General features: G+C 40.2%; 1 protein-coding gene across 6 annotated transcripts in view; it reads left to right on the top strand.

Moving 5' to 3' along the window:
• The window catches only part of DPY19L1 (dpy-19 like C-mannosyltransferase 1), an 87,112-nt gene that overhangs the window by 46,448 nt on the left and 14,410 nt on the right, over positions 1-26,254 (top strand). For 4 of the 6 annotated variants that reach the window (XR_003093363.1, XM_025200583.1, XM_025200581.1 and 1 more), the window contains 9 exons: positions 2,456-2,542; positions 4,758-4,817; positions 7,132-7,212; positions 10,512-10,613; positions 12,428-12,499; positions 13,256-13,305; positions 17,854-17,878; positions 18,648-18,767; positions 24,726-24,900. Coding sequence is in view for 5 of the 6 variants with exons in the window: in XM_025200583.1 (XP_025056368.1) it covers positions 2,456-2,542; positions 4,758-4,817; positions 7,132-7,212; positions 10,512-10,613; positions 12,428-12,499; positions 13,256-13,305; positions 17,854-17,878; positions 18,648-18,767; positions 24,726-24,900 (772 nt within the window). In the remaining variant the exon portion in view is untranslated. The remainder of the gene's footprint in view (positions 1-2,455; positions 2,543-4,757; positions 4,818-7,131; positions 7,213-10,511; positions 10,614-12,427; positions 12,500-13,255; positions 13,306-17,853; positions 17,879-18,647; positions 18,768-24,725; positions 24,901-26,254) is intronic. The other 2 variants (XM_025200582.1, XM_025200584.1) reach the window with 2 other exon arrangements.

Here is a 26,254-nt window from a genome sequence, read left to right as displayed (position 1 = left end):
CCCCCCCGAATAGCGCTTTACTTTTAAAATCAGCACACTGCCATGCCAAACCCAGCACATGCCCAGAAGAGGCAGTGCATTAGTTGTACCTGGCTTTCCCTATGTCTGTTGAGATTGGGCACCTTAGTGGGTTTTTTTGTGCTTTATCTAATAGCTGATTGAATCAACTTTAGCTAAAAGGGCCAAAAAGCCCCACTGAGCTCCCTGATCTATACAGATGCTGTGGAGCTAGGTCAAAGTAATATGCTGCTGCTTCTGATGGAACTTGTTGTTTTAGTTTAGTTTTGTTATTGTTGTTTTTTCTCACCCTCTCCCCCCCAGATCTGTCAGTGCTCATAATGTCAAAAGCTTGGTGCCTGATGCTGTGAAAGGTTACTTAAATATCACAGAGGAGGCTGGAAATTAAATCTTTGAAGAATTGTAATCATTACATTTTTTCCCCAGAGCTGTGTTGTAGGCTTATGCTTTTTAGACTGCCTACAAGCAATGAGTTTGGAACCAAGTTGCTTGAAAATATACAAAATATATTCTTTTAAAGAATTCTTAATTATAACTGAGGAGGCATAATAGGGACACTTCATCTATAGATCATCACCCAAGAAAAGTAAATGATTTTTCCACTGAACTGCACTGAAAAAAAAATCTGACTTTGGTCTCTTTATTGCACACACAAAGACAGCATATACACAAATCAGCACCTCAGGGACTCCATCATAGGTTGACCTAATGTCTATTGTGACTTTTTATCATCCTTTTGGAAGGAAAGAAGGTAGACTTAGAACAATACAATAACTGCAAAATCTTTCTGGTATTATTCATTATATCAAAATCATTTCAATATATAGGAGAAGTAATGGGATGAATTTGCTCACCTGTTGATGGGCAGATATTTTAAAAAAAGAAATAAGCATATCAAAAATCAAGATACCAGGTGAAATTCATGCTATGACCTTGATTTCCCCCCGCCCCCAAGTGATTTTTATTTTTTTGCAGTTGTCTTAGTAGATGAGTTCCTATGTTGTTAGGGACTGGCTGTGTAGTTATGAGATACTGTATTTATTTCGAGAAACATCTGACTCTAATACTTTATGGAATTTGCAGGTTGTTATGGTCTTCTAGTTACATTAAACATCTTTATACTGTAAGAAATGCAGTCTCTAAAAATATTCTGGTTTAGGGAAAATGACCTAGAATCAAAAGTTCTATAACCCATCCACTTGAATGAATAACTTACTATATAGGTTTATGACGAAAAAAAGTCTCAATTGGTTCTCCTTCTCCTACATGGTACTTTGTCATTTTTACAATTTCTTCCCCACAATTGATTGTCTTTCGGCATGAGCATAGGTATAATTATATCATTTAAACGTGGGGAGTGACTTACCACTTGTGACTGTATGTTATTCAGTATAGTGTAACTGCATAGTTTATCAGTTTCTGTCCCACAGTAAGTGAAGCAAAATCCCAGTAATTTAGCTCTGAATGAAATGGGGTAAGTTATTGCAGTTCAGCTTCCCCCATCATGGGATAGTAATGGAAATACAACAGTTGCATTTAGATGTAGTTGTGTTGTGTTAAGTTCTCCCCACCTTTTAAGTGGAATAACTGTTTATTTGTGCCTGTGCTTACTGGGATAAGGATCCCAGTATTGTCACATGTCTCCTATTCATTCTCTGAATTTAACTTTGTCCTGTTGTTCCATCCAATGAATTTTAATAGATTCTTACAGATTTATTCCTTAGGATGGGAATAGACATCATATGATTTCTCATTTGTGCTGCCTTCAAAAATTTAGGAGTGGGCATGGCCCAGTCCCAACAGGAGGGAAGAGGGCATGGCCTGGTCATGCAGGGGAAGGAGGGAGTGTAGCTGGGTCCTAACCTGGCCCTGCAGAGAGAGAAAGAGGTGTGGCCTGGCATTGGGCGATGTGGCCAAGTGCTAACCAACCCCACAGGAGGAAGGCGCATGGCTCAGCCTTGTAAGGGAAGGCCCCAACCTAACCCCAATCCAGAAGCTGTGGGGTGTGGCCTGGCCTTAGGGGAAGTTGGCTAGCTTTGCTCTGACTGGCTGCACAGGGAATGGGGTTTGGGGATTTGGCTGGGGGAGGGTGGCCATATTGATAGCCACTGCTCCCCTGCTACCAAATTTCTGGACCCAAGGGAAGTCCCGCAGGCCAGATACAATGGCTCCATGGGCTGCATTTGGCCCATGGGCCAGAGGTTCATCACCTCTACACTAGTACATGCTCATTATGCTGCCACCATTTTGGACCTTTATAAATAACCTTTCATACCATAGTCTTGTAAATTAGGAATCTAGTTTTGAGTTCCTGTGTAGTAGGTAGATACTGATGCAGAATTTAAAACCATAATATAAGTATTGCTATCAAGTTTTATGCTGCAAAATTTTAAGAGTTATTTGGAAGCTTAATGATTGTTTGTGTTTCTTGTTACAGGTATCACTTTTACTCTGTTTCATTTTTATGTTTGGGAATTCAATGTTGTTGACATCATATTATGCTGCTTCTTTAGTAGTTATCTGGGTAAGTTATTTCAGAAGAGAATTCATCTGAGATACTCTAGGACAGTGGTTCCCAACCCATCTAGGCTTTGGGGCTCCCTACAGGCCTGGAAATTTGGTGGTTGATGAGCAGTGGCAGTATTAATTGGTGTGTGGGCTGCGGGCTGAGTATTGCTGCTCTTGGACCATGGTTCTCAACCTCATTAGACTTGAGGCACCCCAGGAAAAAGGCTAGCTTTTAGCTGTCTCTTGTGTTTTTTGTTTGTTTTTTTTTTTTACTACAAAAATAACAGAGCAGTTCTTCCATTTCAAAGAACTCTCACTAACCAGTCAGAATGCTTTTGAGACTCTGGATTCCTATCGGAAATCTCTGGGTTTATCTAATGACTTGTGTCTAGGTGCCTGCATACCTAATGTTTTTCAGCACCTGCTGTAGTGCCCTGGTTGAGAGTTGCTGCAGTAGGAGCACGTAGCTGCACAGTTTTATGGATTGATACACAAAATGGAAAATTTAGATTTCACTAACTAGAAGGAAAGATTGTTTTCATGTAACTGACAAAGAATTTTTAAGGTGTTTGGGGAATAGGGGGAAAAAAAGGTTGCTTAGTTTCATTGTGGCTTTTTTGCACAAAAAATAGAAACTTGTATGAGGCTATAAAGAATAATCATGTTTTGAAGTGTATTTGGTTATTTAGGTGCTGGAAAAGAACTATCAAATGTTAAGAAAATCACATGATTAACTTACATGGCATGAGTAAGCTACAGCATCCCTTTTAAAGTAATTTTTTGGTTGAAGATCAAGTAGTATAAAAATTAACAACAAAACCCCTTGATCTTAATTCTATTTAAGATTTTTTGGGCAAAAGTCACAGATACAGAACAGAATGAATACTAATGTAAGGCCCCAGGTAGACATTATACTTAAGATGTCATTAACCAGTTAGGCTAGGGACAGACATTCAAAAAGCCTAAGCCTGAATTGATTCAGTCTTTTGTAGATTAGTCTAACATGGCTAGGCTAAACTGGTTTGTAACTCTACGGATATCCCCTCTGGACTGAAAAAAATTCAGTTACATGCCTGCAGTTGCTCAAGCTAAAAGCTGGGAGGTGCTAGAGCAGCCCTCCCTTCTCTTCCACAGTACTGAGCTGAAGTGGGTACGGCCAGGCCCTGGCAGGACGCTCTGATGTGCTCCCCGCCTCCTTTCCTGAGAAGCCCAGTAGGGAATGTTTATCACCCCCTAACTCAGTGTTTAGCAACCCATTAAGAAAACAAAGCCTCTCTCTGTTAGTTCAAGCTCTTCTTAAACAGCTTTGTCAAGGAAGGACATCAGCTACCTGTTGATTAGCTTCAAAAAGCCTGTCTGCCTTTGTTATCTCCCACAGCATGAACTGTAGCCAGCATGTGGTCTGCTAGCTAATGCTGAGAGGTGTCTGTGTAAAGCAGAGGGGCGGGGGTGGGAATAATCCCTGTTTAGCAGAAAGAAGCCTGGCAGATGACTGGACATTGCATAAACCAGTTTGACCCAAACCAGTTAAATCTGATACTACATTCAACCAGGTTTATATCAAACCAGTTTGAGCCACTTTCAAACTGGTTTATGTGCACTGAACATCTGTTCTGTTACAGGTTTAAACCAGTTTCTGATCACTTAAACCTGTTTATGTGTAATGTCTGTCCCTAGCCGTCATCACATTTTACAAAGTAACCTGGCCACACATTTGGGCAATTAATGGTTCAGTAAAACAGGAAGTAAGTGACAAAATTATTCCACAAAATACGCATAATAATTTTGTGGCGGACTTCCGTTGCTCCTTAAATTGAATCCATAGCAAGGTGGACTGCTCTGGGTTCTCCAGCTGGCCCTGGTGCAGTCCTCACTTGCTGAAAGGCAGCATCTTGAAGTGGTCCCTGTTGGCCAAGGAGCAGATCTCAGTCAGCTTACTGCTGATCCCAAAATCATGATTTTGGGGATTAGGGAATTTCATCTAACAAAAAGGAGTGGCCACAATATACTACTAAAACAGTTATTGTAGATTCTATACCTTTGGGTCTGAGTATCAGTAAAACTGTACCATCGTATTTTATGATCTTCAAATTATTATAGTGGTTTGAAAGTTAATTTTTACAGACATTTATATGGTGTCATATAAAAAACATTTTTTTTAAATGCATGCTACTGTGTATAATGGATATATTCTATAAAATATATGCATTCACTTCTAATTGTTATTTTAGGGTGTTCTTAAAGTGAGGCCCAAATTTATGAAAATGAGTGGAAGCAGAATTATTTTATGGGTAAGTGTTGTGTTGGTTCCCCTCTCCCTCCAATGGTTATAAAAGGGCTACTAGTTACTTTTTTGCCACATAATCTGTAGGTTTTTTCAATGTGCTTAAAATACTGAGTCTTATAAGAACTAAAAATTTTCAAGTAAAATAGCCCAACATCTGAGAAATTATGCCAGATTTGGTGAAAAAGAAAAATATGTACAGCAAGGAAAACATGCAATAACTATACAATCCAGGTGATCCAATATCTGAAATAAGCATAAATTGTACATATTTTTACTACTGAAACATTTTGACAATGTGAGTTCAGCTTGAGAACAGGATGTGAAATTGGTAAATTTCTTCAAAGAATTGGGTAACTATAATAATACAACCTCACCATCATGGAGAGACTACCAGTGAAAAGCAGTGCTTTTTACCATACTCATATTGCAAAAGAAAGTAAAGAAAAATCATCATAATTCAGGTGCGGGGGGTGTTGTATCATTTAAAAAAAAAAAAAAAAGTATTTACTTACCTTGCATTCCTAAAAACCTGGTCTGATTAAAAAATAATAGCAATTTCCTGCTACTTTGAGGTTGAGGAAATGTCTTGATTTTGCTGAAAACAGCCAATCTGTTTAGATTCCATTTGAACACAGCCAGTAGATGTATTTCATCCTTTTGATTGCAAAGCCAAATGGCCCTTTGAGGAGGGTAGTTACCAAGGACAGGAGAAATGAGAAAAATTCAATTTTTGTTAGACTACCAAGCTTTTTTCATAAAGGATGAACAAACTTGGATAGATTATAAAATTAGAATGAGCTTTTAAATTCAAACATGCATACTGCAGTTTGCATTCCACATTCTCAACACTGTTCAGGTTTGTTTGGGTTTTTTTATATTGTTCATCCTTTCAGGACTTTTATTAATATTTTCAGAAGATTATAAAATAATGTTATGGAAACAATCTTATTTCTATCAACTGCATACTTTAAAGTACTAACAGAGAAGAGGAAATCTTCACTCTAAAGTTACATTAACATGGTACACTTCAGTGTAGTGTGCACATAGCAGAGAAGCAGGGTAAATTACTCTTCATGGAGCTCCCTGCTACCATAGCTAACTCTTTCTGCTATGTAAGCTAGCTCCAATATTTATTTACTAGAGATGCACTATATCTGATATATCTGTCCGTATCATATCGGGACAGATAAACGGAAAATTGATGTTATTGGCAATCTGCTTTTTTTTATTGGCTGATGTGGCCAATAACGTTGCCGATTAAATGCCACATGCATGCACACAGTCAGGAATGCAGTTCAGCAGCTCAGAGAGCGGTATTCGTCTGAAGTCTGGCGGGGGGAAGGAGCATAGGAGGACAAATCAAGACCCCCCACAGTGCGGGAGGGAGTGGGGCAATGGCAGGCACTACCCTGGGGCTGGGGCAGGGCAGGGCTCAAGACAGCCACGGGTGGCTCATCTGGGGTGTGCGGAGGCGTGGGGCAGCTCCCAGCTGCTGCGTGCACCCCCAGGAGAGGTATATGGGGAACATGCTCCCTGGATCTGTGCACCAGGTGAGGGGGGGGCTGTTGCTGGGGCCTGGGCTGGGGCTCTGCTCAGGATGAGTGGGGGCTGCGGAGAACTTTGGGGTGACTGTAGCCAACCCTTTAGCCCACCCCTCCCAGCGCCACCTCTGCCTGCCCCAAGTGTAGTCCTGGCCCAGACCCTCTCCTGGGAAGAAGCCAACACAGCCCCGAGCCCACCCTCACTCTGTGCCCAGACCCCCATGGGTTCCCATGGGTGTGCATGCAGCAGCTGCCCCCTCCACTCTCCCCTGACAAGCTGCCGGTGGTTCTGTCCTGTTCCCTGCTCTGGCTCATCTGGGCAGCACCTGCCACTGGCCCAGCCCTACTCCTTCCCTCACTGTGGGGGCCTTGATCTGCCCCCCTGCATTCCCCTTCCTTCCCCCCCACAGACTTACCAGCCAGATGCTGTTTTCCAAGCTGCTGGGCTGCATATTGGCAATTGGATCTGTATTTGCCCATATGGCCGGTTAATAATCGGCTATTGATATCGTCCAAAAAAATCTTTATTGGTGCAGCGCTATTATTTACTAAACTGCACTGTGTAGTGGACATCACTAAGCACTGAAATAATGTGCAGAAATAAGCACTGTATTTTTTTTAGTCCCAATAGGAAAATCTTTTGGTAACACTTCAAGTTATAATTTTTCTCAGTTTTCATACCTTTCCTTCCAATTACTTTTTTTGAACTTCTTGATCAACTTCAATAAAACCTTTTTATTTCTTCTCCTTCAATATGAATATATTGTTTATTTTTAGCTCCTTGAGGGATGTGCTTGGCTTTTTGGGACTGTGATCTTGAAATGCTTGACTTCTCTAATGTTTGGAGTAGCTGATGATGTAAGTGCTTTTTCCTTTTTTGAATGTCAGCTATTATAGCCTTTATCTTTACTTTTATTTTATATTCTGTTTAACCTTTTAAAACATACTTTCTTCTCTATTAGTAAAATATTCTAACTTGGCAATATTTAAGATTTTGATTTATTCTATATTCTTTTTGTCTTGATTGAAATAGACATTTAAGCAAGTGTTTAAACTAGAAACTAAGCCGCTATTTTGTTCTTGTTTTAATCACGCCACTGTAATATTGAGAGAGAGGGGTTCAGCATAAAAAAGCAAAGCTTTACTGACCTGTAGCTGACAGGTTTGTGCAAAATAATTTAGTAGAACTATTTTCAGAACTAAAGAAAAAAAGGTTCTTTGTAAAACCATTGAATTAATAAATTTTGCTTACAATCTATCATTTTCTACACTCCTATTTTATCAGTAAAGCTTTTGTCTTACAGTAACCTCAATTAAGTTACTTCTTACCTTTTAATGTATTTGATACTTTTTAGATTCAGACCACTGAGGAACCAGTAAGTAAATCGGGAAATAAATCCCTGATCTAAAATAGTCATGAGACTCCAAGGACTAGTCAAGATTACTCTAGGCAGAAATGGGAGATGGCTTGCATACCCATTTCCTCCTCTGTAATCATTCATTATGGATTATCCCTCAAGAATATGGTTCCGAGTGCCATCATAAGACGATTCATACTTCATTTTCATATAACGACAAAGGCTTTGCCATTAGGCTTTCAGTGCTTGTCTTGAATCAGAATCTTTATTGGAATTGTTTGTTGCTGACGTCAGTCACATACAAGAATTTTTTACTAACTGCTCAGCTCCCCATGGGGAAAGTTCTTTTACTGTTTTTGTGAAACATTTTGGTTAAGACAGTTCTGAAACACTTATTTAACTAGCACTGTTCAGCTTATCTTCTTGTGACTCGTACTATGTAGACTCCAACGTTTATCCCAGATATTATGTGGAAGCCACTTCAAAGATGCAAAAAAGGTTACTCAATTGAAATTTAGTTCTGTGAGTGGCTTGTCTCCTCTTAAGTCATGTTCTCAGCTTTTTTTGATTCCGTTCTTAAGATCACAACATTTGGCTTTTTTGGCTGCTGATGCACATTGTGCTGTCATTTTTAGAGAGAGAGCTACCAGTGACTCCAAGGTCCCTTTCCTAAGTTGTAACAGGTACTTCAGTACCAAGTATTGTGTACATATAGTTGAGGTTATTTTTCCTTGTGTGTATTACCTTGCCCTTGTTGACATTGAAGTTCATCTGACATTTTTATGCCCACTTGCTTAGCTTGGTGAGATCTTTCTGCAGCTCCTCTCTTAATTTGGGATTTGACTACCAAGAATAATTTGGTATCATCTGCAAACTTGGAGATATTGCTGTGGACCCTTATTTCCAGACCATTAATGAAAATGTTGAAGAAAACTGAGTCTAGCATAGATCCCTGCACGATACTGATTTTGACTTCCCTCCATCCTGAAAAGAAACTGTTTGTCTTACCCTTTGCTTCCTATTTTTTAACTAGCTGTCAGTCCTCAAAAGAACCTCTCCTCCAATCTCATAGCAACTCAGTTTACTTAAAAGCCTTTATTGAGGGATTTTGTCAAAAGGGAGGTGAAGGGTGGTGAAGACTTTTTGTAAGTCCAGATATATTTATATCAGCTGGATCTCCCTTTTCCACTTGCTTGGGATACCATCAAGAACTCTAACAGATTGGTGAGGCATGATTTCCCTGTACAAAAATCAAGCTGACTCTTCCCCACCAGCTCCTGTTTGTCTACATGGCTGCTGATTTTATTCTTTATTACAGGGGCAACACACAGGGGGTACACACGGGTGCATGTGTGGCAGTGTGCAGTGTGGCAGTGCACCCCTTCCAAAAAAACCACTGCCAACAGTGTCGGCAGCACTTGCGGGCAGTAACCGCTCGTAACACTGCCGGTGGCATCTGCGGGCAGTCCATGATGGCCGCTACCGCTGCTGGTGGCACCTGTGGGTGGTTACTGACCCCTGGTCGGACCTTGTCACCCCTCCCCCTCGCCACTGACAGTGTCAGCAGCGTCTGCGGGAGCTCCCAGCTCGCTCCTGCTGCTGTCAGCACAGCTGTGCCCTGCCAGCACAGCCATGCCCCCCACAGCCACTGGGGGCACATGCTGTTCATGCTTTATTATATGTTATTATTATATATATATTCCTGAGCCTGACAAAGGGTTTTTGAACCCAAAAGCTTGCTTAATAACTATTCTCCAACCATTTGGGTTGGTCTAATAAAAGATATCAAATTCACCCAGGGAACCTTGTCTGCTTTATTATATGGTATTTTTGAACGGCTTTCAAGCTTCCTGTAGGCCTTTTACATTTTTGACTGCTCCTTTTAAACTTCTTTCTACCTATCTTCCTCATTTTTGTGTACCTTTCCTAAAGTTGTATATCGGCGTGGTGGACTTTTTGGCTTACTTCCTCCCACTAGAATATTGAATGTGATTGTTTTAATTGCTGTTGCCAGGTAGCTCACCAACAGATACCTCTCGAACCAGGTTTTGTGTGTCACTCAGAATTAGGTCTACAATTGCTTCTCCACTTGTGGTTTCCAAGCTAAGTTGTTCTAGAAAGCAGTCACTTGTTACATCCAAAAATGTTATCTGCACTTTACACCCTGATGAGGTGTTTACCCAGTCTATGGTGACGGTAGCTGAAGTTTTATTATTATTTTGTGTCCTATGTTAGCTTTTCTATTCTCCCTGAGCATTTTATAATCACTTTCACCTCCCAGTCAGGTGGTCAGCAGTACAGCCCCATTAGTATCTTATTCAAGTATGGAATTTCTGCCCACAGGGATTCTGTGGTAGTTTTCCTTTTAGACGAGATTTTTATGGTGTTACTGCGTACACTATCAATAACATATAGTGCCACACCTCCACCTGCATATCCTACTCTGCCATTCCTAAATAGTTTGTAACTTGGTATGACAATATTCCTTTGATTATTATCATCCTTTCACAAGGCCTCTGAGATGCCTATTGTGTCAGACATCAATATTTAATAGTAGGCATTCCAGTTCACCCATCTGTTGTTTTTTTTAGGCTTCTGGCATTTATGTAGAAGCACTTATCATTTTTTGCCCTTGTTTAACTTTAACTTAATTTATCTAAATAGCATTTTAGTGCATTTACAGTAGTAAAATAATTCCTAAGGTTTTGTCAGAATAGTAAAGTGTTTATGATAGAGTTCTTTGTTACAATATTCAGTTTCTGATCTTTCATTACATTTCTTCTTTGTATTTTATACCAGGCTCATATAAGTAATCTGTTGAAATCAAAATTTACTGGCTACAAGGATTTTGATACACTGATGTACACCTGTGCTGTGGAGTTTGATTTCATGGACAAAGAGGTAATTTTGAGGGGGAAAAAATTATTTAAAAAAGGTGATAACTTAGTGATAATTTTTGTTTCTTAGTTTGTCCCTTTTCCCCAACAGATCTGAGAGCCACATAGCTTCATACTGTTATAAACAAGATTTTTCTTTCCACATTTTAAAGCAGTTTTAAATGCTCAGTGAAGTTACTGAAATCCATTGGAGATCCTTCTGAAAGTAGAAAAAGAATTGGTTTGATGTTTGTTTTTATTTAAAGCGCCTTGGCATATGGACGTATGCGTATGGACTTGCCATATGCATAAGTACTTATTTAGGAATGCTGACTTTAAATTTAGTGAAGCTTTTTTGTTTTATGTAATCCTCAGTAAAATGTTGAGGAGCATGAAGTTTTTTGGTTACAGCCGCATCTCAAGGTCAAACATTTGCTGAGCTCTCTAGGCAGAAAATAGTTCAAGTTAGTCAATAAGCTTTTAGGAGGAACAAGCTTGTTCTGAAGATATGCCTTAGAGCAATGATACATTATAAATGTTTAAAGTGACTCTGTTTGAAGTGATCTACCGTCCAATTCTGGCATTATAACAGCTTGCTTTGAGATAAGACTGAAACTTCCAAAAAAGATTCCAAAAGGGATTGTAAGATAGAAGTTGAAAACTTCAGAGGACTACCATATTTACTTGAATACATAACAATGCCCCCTTCCCCCCCATTTGATATTAGGAAAAAGCCCCTTGTCTTGTTATTGCATCCAAGGAAATCTCACTTAATACATTTTCTATTGTTAAACTGCTGCCAAAAATAGCATGTGTTCAGCAATGAAAACCAGTTATGAAATTGACTAAATGTAGCTGACACTAAGCATGACTAAAACACATGGCCCACATTGGGCAAACGTGCTGTTAGAAACCTACCACAAGGATAGATTAATGCAGCCCACTTGAAAAAAAAGACACAGTAGTACCCATTAAGTGCGGTCTCCCACATTGCCAACTCTTTTAAAATTGTAGCGAGCCACTACACTGTACATGTTTTCAACTTCCTCTTCACTCTCACAGCTGAGCTGCGCCATTCTTTTCCATTTCCAGTTATTCCTGTTTCTGCACCAGCCTTAAAAGCCTGACAAACATTACCAACTGGGGCCCCAAACAGTTCACTCAGAATCCCTCTGCCACCCCCCCTCTCTCAGCCTGACTTATACGATTAGTATGGCCCTACCTTTCATGAGGTGAAGCTGGACCAGGTTGCCTTGCCCCTCATCTTCATATACATTTTTGTCACTGGGTGACAAGAATACCCAATTCTAATCATGAATGGGGCCTAATTGGCATATAAATCCTTTGTGAGAGGTATTTAGAGTACACGCACATACTAAACAGTGCTGAGCTGTGGTGTGGGGTCACCATGACTTGACATGCTGTTGACTCTGCTGAGGCCTAACCCAATAAATGATGTGGTAAATTGCTTATGCCTTTGGGTTTGGGCTAATAACATGCATAGTTTGTATTACATATAGGTAGGTACCAAAGTGCTGCTCATAGGTGTTGTGGAGTGTTATTGGGAAGTCATCCTATAATCAGGGTTGTCTTCTATTCAAATAAATACCATAGTTGCCTAATTTAATGCCACGTGAGTATTTATACAGCCCCCTGGATAGCTGGGTGGGGCTCATTCTTAAATCTTGTTTTCAACCAACTTTGTTTCTGCTAATGTTGAAAGTTCTGGTTATCTTGAGGAAGAATATTTTACTTGAAGTATCAAGTATAGCAGCTTTCAAGCTGACTAATAAACAGAATTATAACTGAAGCAAATCAAATTGTTTATTTGTATTTCAGACTCCTTTAAGGTACACGAAGACGTTACTACTTCCAGTTGTTCTTGTGATTTTGGGAGTAATTTTCAAGAAGGTATGCAATTTGTTTAGTGGGTTAATTACTCTTGGTATGTTCTGGGGGAAATTATATATTGATATTCATGTTTATCAAATACATAAATAAATAAAAAGTTGAATTCTTTTCTGTGAAGATTTGAAGCAAGGACCTAGTTTTTCATAAGCTGAAGTAAATGACTAAATTTCAATCTGTTATTACTGGAAACACAAGGATCTTTCATGTGGGGGAAAAAAACAAAGTTAGAGAAAAGCAACTGAACAAAAAATGTGCGCGTGAATATGGGGATATTTTTCCATATTTAATTTGCAACATTAGAAATTGATCTTTCTTAGAGCTTCCTTTGTTTCTTTTAAACTTTTTGGGTGGGTATAGAAAGTTAAATCTAATTCTCCTGTTCATTTTTAAATTACAGCAATGTAAATGTGAAACTCTTAATAATAATAATTGTATTATAATTTTACTTGGAGCATATGTTGTACAAGATTGACAGACTATAAATATTTTTTATAACTAATTGTTTTTGTATATTGATTTATTTATGGTTTGTGTAAAAACAACATACAATTTAATTAACACAAGAACAGATGGAATAATTACAAGCTGCTTGCCTAATTAGATTTTTTTTGCATGTCTGTCTGAAACATTATATGCAGATCATCTTTTTTTTAGCTTCACTGTCTCAGATTGGGATTTTGCCCTCTTAAAATAAGTTGCAGATATTGAAAATGCTTTCTAAAAATGTAACTTCATCTTAAGTTTCACTCTCTTCAGGCAGTTAAATACATCATCTCGGTTTTATCTCAGAAAGATCTCTGTGAAAGGTAAATATCTTTTAATGTTAAACTTTATGCATTGTAAACGAAATATTAGTATTCTTTTTCATTTGACTTGAGACGTGCCAATAATTTATATAATAATAATTTAAGCAGTAACTTTGATTGGAGAACTGTTTTTGAGGGTAAAATATTTGCAGTTTATTGCGCTGAGCTGTATTTAATACGTACAAGTAATATTTTGTCAATGCAAATATTGATGTTGAGCTCTCTATTAGCCATACACATTTAGATTACTAATTTCTACTTTTTTGTTCTACTCTTCTGTCTTTCTCTCCATCTCCCACAAACACAAGCATCTCCTTTTCTCTCTTCCTTCTGGATTATCATGCTCAATTTAAAAACCCCAAGATATTCAGATACAGAACAGAGAATTCAGCTTTGACAGTGTTTGTTATAGTTACGTTCTTTGTTTCGGATGGAGCAATAAATATATTTCATAGAACCATAGGGCTGGAAGGGACCCCAAAGGATCATCAGTTCCAGCCCCTTGCATGAGCAGGTATCTGGGGTCAGCTGACCCCAGCCAGGTGACTGTCCAGTCTTCTCTTGAAAACCTCTAGGGTAGATGATTGCAGCACCTCAAGAGGGAGCTTGTTCCATAGTCTGGACACCCTAGTTGAAAAGAAGTTTTTCCTAATGTTCAGCCTGAAATTATTTTCCAGGAATTTGTGGCCGTTTTCTAGTTTTCCCCCAGGGCACCCTGGTAAACAGTTGTTCACCGAGACCCTGATGCATGCCTCTGATTATAGCAATAAGCTGCAATCAGGTCCCCTCTCAGCCTTCTTTTCTTTAGGCTGAGGAGTCTGAGATCCCTCAGCTTCTCCTCATATGGCTTGCCATGCAAGTCCCTGATCATACAGGTGACCCTTCTCTGGACCCTCTCGAATTTTAGCCACATCCTTGTTGAAGTACTGTGCCCAGAACTGGATGCAATACTCCAGCTGCTCCAATGTTGAGTAAAGCGGGAGAATCACTTTTTTTGGATTTACTGGAGATGCATCAATTGATGCATGCTAGAGTTTTATTGGCCCTAGCGGCTACAACGTCACATTGCTGGCTCATATTCATTCTGGGGTCTGTTGTTCCCCCAGATCCCTGTCGTTTGTAGTGCTGGTCAGGTGAATGATGCCGAGCCTGTAGGTGTGCTGGGGGGGTTCTTCCTTCCCAGATGCAGCACTTTGCATTTCTCTACATTGAACTTCATCTGGTTCTGTTCTACCCAACATGCCAGGCCATCTAGGTCTGCTTGTATCTGCAGCCTATCTGCAGGTGTGTCTGCACAACCCCATACCTTGGTGTCGTCTGAGAACTTGGCTAGTGGGCTTTTCACCCCCTCGTCCAGGTCGTTGATGAAGATATTGAACAGTTCTGGACCAAGTACCGACCCCTGGGGTACGCCACTGCCCACCTCTCGCCAGGATGACACTGATCCATTCATTTGGACTCTGTGTCCTACCCTGCAACCAGTTTTGCACCCACTCGATGGTCCCGCAGTTGAGCCCAATATCTTCCAGTTTTCTAATCAGTACCTTGTGGGATACCAGGTCAAAGGTTTTCTAGAAGTCAAGGTATATGATGTCAACCGCTTTTCTCTCATCTAGGTGATGAGTCATCTGATCATAGAAAGAAATGAGGTTGGTCAAGCAAGACCTGCCTGTGATGAAGCCATGCTGGCTGTCATTCAATATTGTGTCTTCTGCAAGCGTGTCACATATAGCTTCTTTGATTAATGTTTCTAAGGTTTTCCCTGGAATAGAAGTTAAGCCAATTGGCCTGTAGTTTACTGGGTCTTCACGCTTCCCCTTCTTGAACATGGGCACAACAATGGCCCTCTTCCAGTCCTCTGGGATTTTTCCAGAGGCCCATGATTTTTGAAAGATCTTTGCCAGGGGCTCTACAATTACTTCAGCCAACTCTTGCAGCACTCTTGGGTGGAGTTCATCTGGTCCTGCTGATATATGTAGTCCAGTTTCTTTAATTGATCGTACACCAGTTCTCTGGCAATGGTGGGAGCAGTGTCAATCCCACCCTGCTCATTCTGTGTCCTACCTAGCATGTCATTCCCCTTGGTCTTGTGAAAGATTGAGGCAAAATAGTCATTTAGGAGTTCCATTTTTTCCTGAGTGGCAGTGACTGGGTTATCCTGAGGCATTGAGCAGTGACCGCACACTCCCATTTAGTTTTCCTTTTATTTCCTATATAGCTAGATTTATTCCACAGCAATAAATATATACTTCCTGTGGGGAAAAGAAGTTGCTTGGTATGAAGCGTGGCCGCATTGGGGAGTGCAGTGCTGTGAATGTATAAACCTGAACTACCTAGCTTGAGTCCCAGAAATAGCATATCTTGAGCATCTCTGCATGGTATCATATTGTGCCATGTAGACACACTCAAAGTTTGAGAGAGAGCCAGCTGGCAACATACTTGATGTGATGGACTTCTCTTTCAGCATCCTAGCGTTCATCCTGTCCCTGAATCGCTTGGGCATATCTTGAAAATACAAGACAGTAGGCCTGTGCGAACAGGGATGTATTCAATTCTGATTTGGATTTGATTGATTCAGAGGACAGTGATTCAGAGATTCAGATCACTGTCCTGAATCGATTTGGCTGAATCTGCTTTGAAGGATTCGGTCCTGGTTCGGAGAGATTCGGTGATTTCGGATTGGCTGGGGAGAGGCAGGCACAGCCGGGCAGCTGCAGGTTCTCCCACAGCTCCACCAGCTGTGCCTGCCTCTCCCCAGGAAGGGGGAGCCATGGGAGAAGCCCCCATGGTTGCCTGACCCCCAGTCCCAGCCTAGTCCCGGCACTTAAAAAAAATAAAATAAAATAAAAGCCCTGCACTCAATGGCTCTGGTAGCGGCAACTGAGGCCTCCTGAGGGCTTGTGGCAGAGCCCCCCTGCAACAGTGGGGGCGAGTGGGGATCGTTCCTCCCCCCACCTGGCACCCGCACAGCAGCTGCCCCATGGCATGGGTGCTGTGTGGCTCGCCAGGGCACTGTGCACTGCCTGGGAACTGGGGCCCCTGAGGCTGAGTGCTGCCAGGCTCTGGCTGACGCGTGGAGCTGCCCCAGCTCCCAGACAGCATGCGGCACCCTGGAGAGCCGCGCAGTACCCATGCAATGGGGCAGGTGCTGCATGGGTGCCAGGCGGCTAGGGTATTCCCCGCTGCCCCCCACTGTGTGTGTGGGGGCTGTGCCACAAACCCTAAGCATCCTCCCCTCCCGCCCCCAGGCTGGGCTGGGCAGCTTGTCCCAGTCCCTCCCCCACGCCCTTTTCCTCCCACCAACCCCAACATACTTACCAGCTGGAGGTAGCTGTGTCAGCTGTCTGTTTAGCCTATGGCCAAATCTCCAAAGCGGCCAAAGCTTTTCCAGATTGATTTGGAGTTTTTAATTGGTCTCCCGATTCGATTCAGATTCAGTCCCCGAATTGGGGCGAATCTTGTCTGAATCAAACCAGCTACCAAAGCTTTGCACAGCTGTACTATACAGCTGGTGTTTGATCTGGACAAATTACTGCCGCCTTACCCAGCACCGCATTTATCTTCATTTTTAGTTGTATGTTATTTTGAAGTCTGTTTTGATACCTGTCACTGACTCCAACATTCAACAGTGATGAACTAGGCAACCAGAAATTTGTTAGTTCCCCACTGTGGTCCCTTTTTTGTTTCTCTGCTATTAGGTTTTTTGTGTTTGTTTTAGCAGATGTAGTCTTCCATTGAATTTTCAACAAATATGAGATTCAGGATTCTGTTCTCACAGTTTTATGAGCACAGTAGCTATACATATTGTGTGTGTGTGTGTGTGTGTGTGTGTGTGTATATGTATATGTATATATACATGGATTAGTTTGAAAATAGATTTGCAGTGATTCAGTAGCAAAGTTAATTTCTTCTGTGATTACTTTTTTGCTGAGACCTAAGTTATAACTTCCATCATTTTCTCCAAATGAGCCAGAAACTGTATAAATGATTGACTTTTTTGTAATCAGTACTGACTGTCATAATTAACATATTTACTTCATGAGCTTAGGTTCAGTGTCCAAGAACTTAAATCTGTAAAATTATTCATAGTCATGAAAACATGTAAAGCTCATTTTTCATCCTTTGAAGATAAACTAATACGTAATGGAGAGAAAATAGTTATCTGACTGTATCAAGAGTTGCATGCAACTGTTAGTCTGAAGTTAGTCAAAAGGCAAGGCAGGATGGGACTAATTCATGAGGCAGAAGCTTTTGTAAGTGACAGCCTATTTTTGTCAGCTGCTATTCATAGTATTCACAGGTATTCATAGCATCTGACAAAAAGGCTGTTGTCTACAGAAGCTTATGGCTCTTTGAATGACTTAATCTGTACCACCTTGCCTTCCCTTCTGCCTGATTTTAATGAAATCTATGGCAAAAAAATGTTTGTGCCAGTATTATTGATTTAGTTCTGTTTAATTGTATAGATCTCACAAATCATTTAAGAAAACTTCTGCTTTCCTATTAATTATTCTAATATGAACAAATATTTTTTTTCTTTTTATTCAGAGAGGAGCGTTTTAATCATGGTGAGGTAAGGCTTCCATCTGCTTGATTTGATGTGCTTCTTCCTAATGTTTTTTTAAACAGGATGATCTCTGTATGATTGGATGCTTGTTCAAAGCTAAGTTTTCATGTCTAATTCCCCATTCCCTGTTCAGTATTGCTTTCCATATGTCACCAGAGTGACTTTTTATAGCTATATGCTTTTACTGAAACAAAAAAAGATATAAAAATATTTGTAATATAAATAAGCCACCATTAAGTCTAGCTTTTAGTATTTTCTTGATGTGTGGCCCTTGCTTGAAGAGTACCCTTTTCAATAGTATTAGATTTTAGGTGTGCACCGATAAAGATTTTTGTGGCCGATACTGATAGCCAATTATTAACCAGCCGTATTGTCCAATACTGATCCAATAACCAATATTTAAATAACTTTGCAAGCAGTAGAGAGACTTAAGTGACTTATACAGGAAACATTTCAAACATTATTGGCTACCTGTCTTGCTTCATGCCCTCCCGTATACTAAGTCACCTCTCTAGCCATCTTTTTCATGCTGCTCTTCCTCCTCCTTTTTTCCATTTATGTTTTTCATCCACAACTAAGCATACTTAACCTGAGCAGAAGGAAAAGGACACTCATTTACACTTTGTCTTGAATTTGGAAGATTTTTTTTTTACTTTGGTAGAAAGACAAGCTTTCAAATGAGTCCAGTTTAAGAATTGTAATAAAATAACCTTTTATTTGAATGAAAAGATATAGGAATGTTAGCTTATCTTTTGTGTGGTGTGTTTCTCTGCAGCTGGTATACCATGTATTGCAGCTAGTGGCATTTACTGTACTTGGTATTTTAATTATGAGACTGAAGCTATTTCTGACACCTCACCTGTGTGTTATGGCTTCCTTGATATGTTCAAAGCAGGTAAGATTTTTTTTTTTTAACCCTGAAGCCTTCTCCTCAGTACTTGTGATGCTACCATAATATATTGTCTAAAATCATACAAGTATACAAGTTGAAGGCTGCTGAATTTTTTGACTCGAGCATTTAAAGGCAAATACTGAAGTAGTAAATAAAAATCCTGTCTCCAAGCAGATATTAACATTTAATTAAATGTTTACTTAATTGTGTCTTGTTACTCAACTTCCTTTATAAAAAGACAGGAAGTACATTTTTTTTCATTAACTTTAAATTATACATTCCATTGCCATTGCAGGTTTATATCAACTTTTAAATTTATTTTAATATTTGGGAATTATTCCATTTTTCTCTAACATTAGAATCACTTACTCAAGCACCTAATGTAATTTATTATTAATTTGGGAATATAGCTTGAAGCTGAAAGCATTTTGCTTCTTTGAAGACAAACCTTGATGGAAATAAGGATATAACTTACAGTTTTAAATCACTCAGGCTATAAACAGCTGTCTCATTTGAGGTGGTCCTGATTGATCCAGGTCAAAACCCAGGGCATGCCATGTAATTCTTTCAAGTTATATTACTGCTTCTCTACCAGTAGGTGGCCAGAGAGAACACAGCCTAATGAGCTGATCCCTAGAGTAACTGGCAATTTAACTTGAATTAGCTGCAATTAATTTACAGCATTGTCCCAGGAAAAAAAGTATTAGCATATTTTATTTCATATACTTCACAAGCACTTAAAGCCAGCCAGTGGACTGGAACATCTGTAGGATCCCAGAACAAAAGGCTGTGGAGGAGAACATTTCATCTGTTTATACCCTCCTGTAAGAAATTGACCATTTTTTTTCCCCAGATGTGGAATATATGCAAGGAAACGGTTATGCATAGAAACATTGTAGGTTTTTCACTAATGAACCTGAGAGAACAACAATTTTGAGAATTATAGGAAAATCTGTAGTAAATGGACTTCACTCCGGCATTGTATAGAGTGTACAAAGTTGTGTAGTCTACACTACTTTGGTTTTATGTATGTAGTGCTCAGGGGACCTGGCAATTCTCAATATAAGATATTCTTTACAGTTGCTTATAACTTTGCCAAACCTTAAGGGCTGAAACTTTCTGAATGAGGTGTTTACTTCTGGATGAACTGGGATTAGTTTGGCATGTAAACAGGGAGCCTAGAGTAAGGCAGAGACTGGGATAGGGTAGGCAAGGGGCTGAGAGCCAGTGAGGGGTGAGTAAAGTGGTGGGGCAGGGGACACTGACACCAGATGTGGAGCTGATGATAACAGGGGACTGAGACAAAAAGACTAAAATCCAATATGGGCAGGTGTGAGGCTGAGATGAAGGGAGGCTTGTGTTCTGTCCCTGGTATTTGTCTGAATGCTGTGCAAATCACTTAGACCAGTGCAGTTCAGGTGAGTTAATTAATTTTGTTCTTTTTCTGGGTGCCCGATTTTGGTTTGATCTGCAGAAGTGGTGAGTGCTAATGGTTGCAGCTAAAGCTGATGGAAGTTTTGCTTTACACACGCAGTACTATTAACATGCAACATACTCTGAAAATAAGTCATCTCATATTGAGCACCCAAAATTGTAGAAACCTTTCTCCTTAATTTCATTGTGTTTTTGCATCATCTTGTCTTTTTCAGCAGTCTCCTGGGTCACAGCAAAGTTTTGCTTTGCCAGCTCCTGGTCACTGAGAAACCTTCCATTTGGGCCTCTATCCTGCAGTTTTCCATTCTCAGAACCTCTGTAACTGAGTTGACTGAACTCACTTTTCAGAAGCATCTGCCAAGTCACTAAACATTTTAGTTAAATATTTATTTTGCCAGATGTTGGGCAGTGTGTCTTAGAGGGCCTGGACACCTCAGGTGTGGAACGCTTAAGGCAAGCAGTTTAACAACCAGTTGGTCCTTTTGCAGTTTTCTGGGTAACTAATTGCTTTCACCTGACAGTTTTGAGGGATCATCCTCAGAGCTTTTCATTGAGTAATTCTGGCAAGATGTCCTTTTCCTCCTTTTTTCCCATTTACTTTAATGCAGGGAACCTCCCTAGCTTACATAAATTGTTACCACTAAATAGCTGTTCAACTGCACTTTATGGGGCATGTTGGATTACCATTCTGTTGTACTGCTTTTCACTGTAGAGAGCTAACAGAATTAGGTTACTGATGAAGGTATAAACAGGCATCATTGAAGTGGGATCAGCTGTGCCAGCATGTGTTCTGGTAAAGTTGATCTGCTTCATTGGTGTTCACAGCTGTCATCCAGGGCTGTTGCCCCAGAGGGTCAGTTTTTTTGCCTCTCCTAGGGCTTCAGGGGCCTGATCCTATGGTTCTAGAGTGCAATACTTCAGGTTGGGATTTGGCAGCAAGATATGCATATCAGGAATCCCTTGCAGGAGATTTCCATGGCAGACATCTGCAAGCAGGTGAATCCCCATGGAATCCTGTGACCCCATGAGACTTCTCCTGTTTGCCGGCATGTGCCCCAAGTCGGCGTGCAGCAGCCTGATATACGTGCTGCAGGAATCCCCTGCAAAGGGATTACTAGGGCACACACTAGTTCAATGGATGCTTTTCTCTTAAGACATCACAAATTGCGACTCCCTTTGTTCATGGCAAATGTTTTTGGGCACTTGAAATGTGAGGAGGCGCTAGGATATCTGTTTGCCCACAACCTGTGCCGCCATAAAAATGTTTATTGTGGCACAAGAATTATGTCTGTTTGCACCCTTATTCTCAGTGTTTTCAGAGCATAGGTTTGGAAGGAATGAGAAGGGACCTGAGAGAGCCAGCTAGTGATCGTAGTCACACTTCCCAAGCAGCATAAATTTTAGAAAATATTCTTTATCTGTGTGACAAGACGGCAAAGAAATTGCTTATTTACAAAGGCCAAGGGGAACCCAGCAAGAAATCTCTTGCTGTTATACACCTGAATTGTCCTGCACTGCTGGAACAGATACGTATTTGAAAATGAGGGAGATTGATGGCCTGCCATGTGATATTAGAGCCCTACTGGAGCACTTTCTGCATCTAAAATGCCACTTGATATCTCTTTCGGTTCTGTTCAAAGTTCTGTTGTGCCATTAACACTGCTTTTCAGTAGGTCTGCGACATAGGAATTAATGTTGGTACCATGTCTCTGTGGGTGCATCTACATGTGCCACTATGGTGATGTTTTTACTGTGCCATGATTTAGTACTTCCAAAAGGCTGCCAGCAGCACAAACTTTACCTGGGCATATGTTTCTCAGTACAAACAGAGTAAAAAGTTACACGGCAGCAAGAAGTAATAAACAGTTGGGAAACACAGAACGTGTCTACACGTGATACTCCACTGCCATAGGAAGGAAGCACTAAATCGTGACGTAGTAACAGCCCATACTGCTCTGTACGTGCGATGCATGGTTATTTTTAGTAGCTACTTTCCCATAGTGGCATGCTATACCAGGGGAATGTTGCTATGGCAGTGTAGCTGCTGGTCATGTGTAGATGCTGGCAGACTTTGTCACCGAAGCATGTTGCTACGGTCATGTAGCATCACATGTAGGCATGCCCTGTGTTTTCTAGCTGTTTATTGCTTCGTTTTGCCATGTAACTTTTTAGTCTGTTTTTACTGAGAAACATACGCCCAAGTAAAGTTTGTACTGATAAGCTGTACATACTGTCTGAACATAAATTGCTTGATCAAAAAGAATGGTATTCTTTGAGAACCAAGCATTCCATAATTTACCTTCTGTAAGGTGTTCTTTTGAATCTGTGTAGTCAGCAGGTGAATACACACTGTTGCAAGTAGCTAGCCCACTGTTGGAGGAGAGGCAGCTGGCAGAAGGGCATACATTGGTGTGGTCACCATTTTAAGTGTGCCAGGGGGAGGAAGTTATACCAGGAGGGAGGATGAGAGAGAGAACTTGAATTGAAGGAGGAGAGAGGGAACAGTGCCTGACAGGCTGGGTTTTACATTCTTGCTGACTGTAGTCACTGTTTTGAGTGTGCAGAAGATAACTTAATAGGAAAGGAGGGAACCAGGAAAGAAAAGGAGTAAAACTTGCAATAGTAACTTGCATCAGATAGCAGCATCCAGCTCTAGAAATAAAATACAAGTGTTTCAGTAACTTATCAGGCATATGTAATGAGGTCTTCTGCAATGCTGCTGGCAGCTTGAGCATTTTCAAGGGTGGAAAACTGAGTAGCAATTGGGCCGGTGGACTGGATGTTCATGTCTATCTCTGGGCTGTTCTTTGGGCTCCCACACATCAAACAGCTCCTTGTTGTCAGGTGCAGCTTTGTAAAGCAAACCGTGGAATTCTCCTTGTTTTGCTCCTGTTGAAAATTAAATGTAGATCAGTTCCGGCTTTTCATGTCAAAAACTTGCCCAGCTCACCACAGTATAATAGGTAGTTGACCGCACTTGGAAGCCTTTTTTTTGCTACTACCCTGTAACTTACTGTTAGATGAATTTACTGTTCATTCCAACAGGAGTAAAAACACCACAATAATTTTACTGGAAATAACATTGCATACACGTGGAGGTCTCTACATTGGTGCAGCCCACCACTCGCAAACCTCCCCTTGTAGAAAGCCTTTATTAATACAGCAAAGGTTGTAGGATATAACGTTTTGATTACTGGGTGGCACTTTTTTAATATTCTCAGTAATAGAAAAAATTCAGTAGCACGTTTTGTTTTGTGTACTTCGTCTTGCTTCAAGTTCTACTGAACTTGTTCATTTGCAGAGTGGAAGGACAAAATGCTTTCTCTTTGGAGAGAGCCAGTTCAATTTATGGTCTAAGACAGGGTCCAGCTTCTTGGCAGCCCGGGGCCACACACAACACTAGACAGAGGTCCAAGGTCTTCACACCCTGCACGCTTGTCTGTGCCAGCACAGCTCCCCTTATCCATGCATGCAGCACCCTCAGTCCCCTGCCCTGTGCATTGCACAGGCAGGCAGCCAGCCCACCTGCAGCATGGGCAGCCTGGCTTCCTCTTTTTCCAAGCATGCAGCTCACACAGATCCCTTTCTGCGCGTGCAGCAGACAGCCTAGCCTGGCCTGGCCCCTTTCTGCTGTGCTACCCCACCCCCTGGAACTAGAACCCAGAACAGGGAAGGGGATCCTGGCTGCCACTGCAAAAAGAATAGATGGACTGATGGCTGGGCAGGAGCCTGGGAGGCTGCAAACTGATTCCTCATGAGCCTCCAGTTGGACAGCCCTGGTGCAAGAGGATAGCATCCTCATAAATTCTGATTAATGGGAATAACTTTAGTGAATGCAAGTGTTGTACATTTTTTAAAAAGGCTTTACATTTTATACTTAAACAAGTTGATAAAAATTACAAGGTATATTTCCTCGGGAACTCGGATTTAGGTGAAGTATGTCTGCATTAAGTTGTTCTTGGTCAAACCAAACAATAGAGAATTAAAAATAATATTTTGCAGTGTTTATTACCTTAGTCATTTTAATGTAAAGTCAGTATTTTTGCAGCACAGCAAAGGAGAAAGTAGATATAAAGCAATATAAAAGTTAAACTTTCTGATTTGCATTTGAAGGTTCTGAAAATAATGTTGCTTTTTTATCATATCCATTTAACATCCAAGAATATACTAAGCACTTAATTTGGTAAGAAGATAAAATACTGTGTAGGTGCAGTTGACATTGGTACATTGCTCGAGTTTATTTTACGTGCAGTTTTTAAGGTTCTACTTATTTACATTTTCTTTGCATTTTGTAAGAAAGAAGGGTGTAGTGCGCGCTAGTCAACAAAGAAACAGTTAAAGAGCCTGGTTCTTTTGAAGCTGACAGCAAGACTCCTGCTAATGTCAATAAAAGTAGCACGAGACACTTGACAACTGACTTTTTGTTTTGTAATGTGCATTAACATGTTTCTACTGAAAATAAGTATCAAGCTTGTCCACTGTATTACAGAATGTTCATCTGGCAATTCATTGGTTCTTCTGTTTCAGTTGTTTGGATGGCTTTTTTGTAAAATCCAGCCCAAAACATTGATCTTTGGCATTTTAGCATTAATGGCAATAGAAGGATCAGCGAACCTTCAGAGTCAATGGAACATTGTGGGAGAATTTAGCAATTTGCCACAGGAAGAACTTTTAGAATGGATAAAAATCAATACTAGACAAGGTAAGCTGTTTTTTTGTGTATGATAACCCTATTGAGCTTTAAGCAATAACTGAACGAATATTTAGCAGTAACATTTATTGACTTTTCTGTCTTAGTACATTCAGTAGAGGCCAGTTAAAACATTGAGTCTTGAACAGTTCTCAGCACATTCCAAGAATCTGAATTGCAACTTTTTGTTTCAGAAGGTGGAGAAAGTTACCGTTTTTTAGAATTGGTTCTGTCTAGCAGAGAGGGCCTATTTAAATATCTAAATGTGAAAGTGATCATGGAATGATAAATTCGCTATTTAAACAAAAGGAAGAAGCAGAAAAAGGATCATTAACCTATTGACTCTGACAAACTCAGGATCCTGGGTTGGGTGTCTTGGGAAGAAAATCTAAGGGTTAAAGGAGTGGAGGAGAGCTGGTTACTAAAATAAATTATATTAAATGCTCAATGTCAGGTCATCCCAACATAGAGGGAAGGGAAGAATAGGAAACTTAATAAGATGTCTTTAGGGCAGCATCAAAAAACTCTTTTAAGCACAAAAAGTAAAAAAAAAAAAAAAAAAAAAAAGCGTACAAAAACGGAAACAAAGGTATGTCACTTAAGATAAGATTAAAGGAATAGTATAAATTTGGGAATATAGGTGCAAAATTAGACGTTTAAACTAGCAAGGAATTTAAAGGCCGCAAGCAAGGTTCTATAAAATACCTTAGAAGTAAGAGGTGAAAAAAGAGAAGTATGGACAAATTACTAAATAAGGAAGGAGAGAAAATAAAAATTGAGGCTGAAGTATTTTAGTATCTTCTCTGTTTCAGTCTTCACAGAGAGATTCATAGTGATCAGATACATTTTTAAGCAAGTGGAATTTTGAATGGAAACAGAAGAGCAGACCAGAATAAGAAAAAGTTGAGAATAAAAAGATGACCCAGTGAATTACAAATCAGGCAGCCTAGCTTTGATTTCAGCAAAGATAGTTTAATAATTTATTCCAGAATCCATTCATAAGCACCTAAAGGATAACAAGGTGATCAGCAGCCAACCTTGGTTTGACATAATCTTTTCCTGACAAATCCATCTAATTTCCTCTTAGGTGAATAATGGGGAACTAGTAGGTTGGAGGGACATGTATCTATCTATGCACTGCATTTACCCGAATCCATGATGACCTTTATTTAGACAGCACCCCACTAATTAGATTTTATACATGAAACATTTATAAATTTGTTATAATTTTCCATGAGTCAAACCTAATTATTGGAGGCCTTAAATTTGTCTCTCTTACTGCAGGAAGAGAGGCAGTGTGGAGGTAGAGGGGGGAGTAGGAGGTGCAGAGAGGTCAAAAAGTTTGGTCACTGCTGTTCTTCCCCCC

Source organism: Alligator sinensis, unplaced genomic scaffold (genome assembly GCF_000455745.1).
Source record: "Alligator sinensis unplaced genomic scaffold, ASM45574v1 scaffold86_1, whole genome shotgun sequence".
NCBI classification, from domain to species: domain Eukaryota; kingdom Metazoa; phylum Chordata; order Crocodylia; family Alligatoridae; genus Alligator; species Alligator sinensis.
Note: the sequence above shows the minus strand (reverse complement) of the source record. Positions and strands in the feature narration are given on the sequence as shown.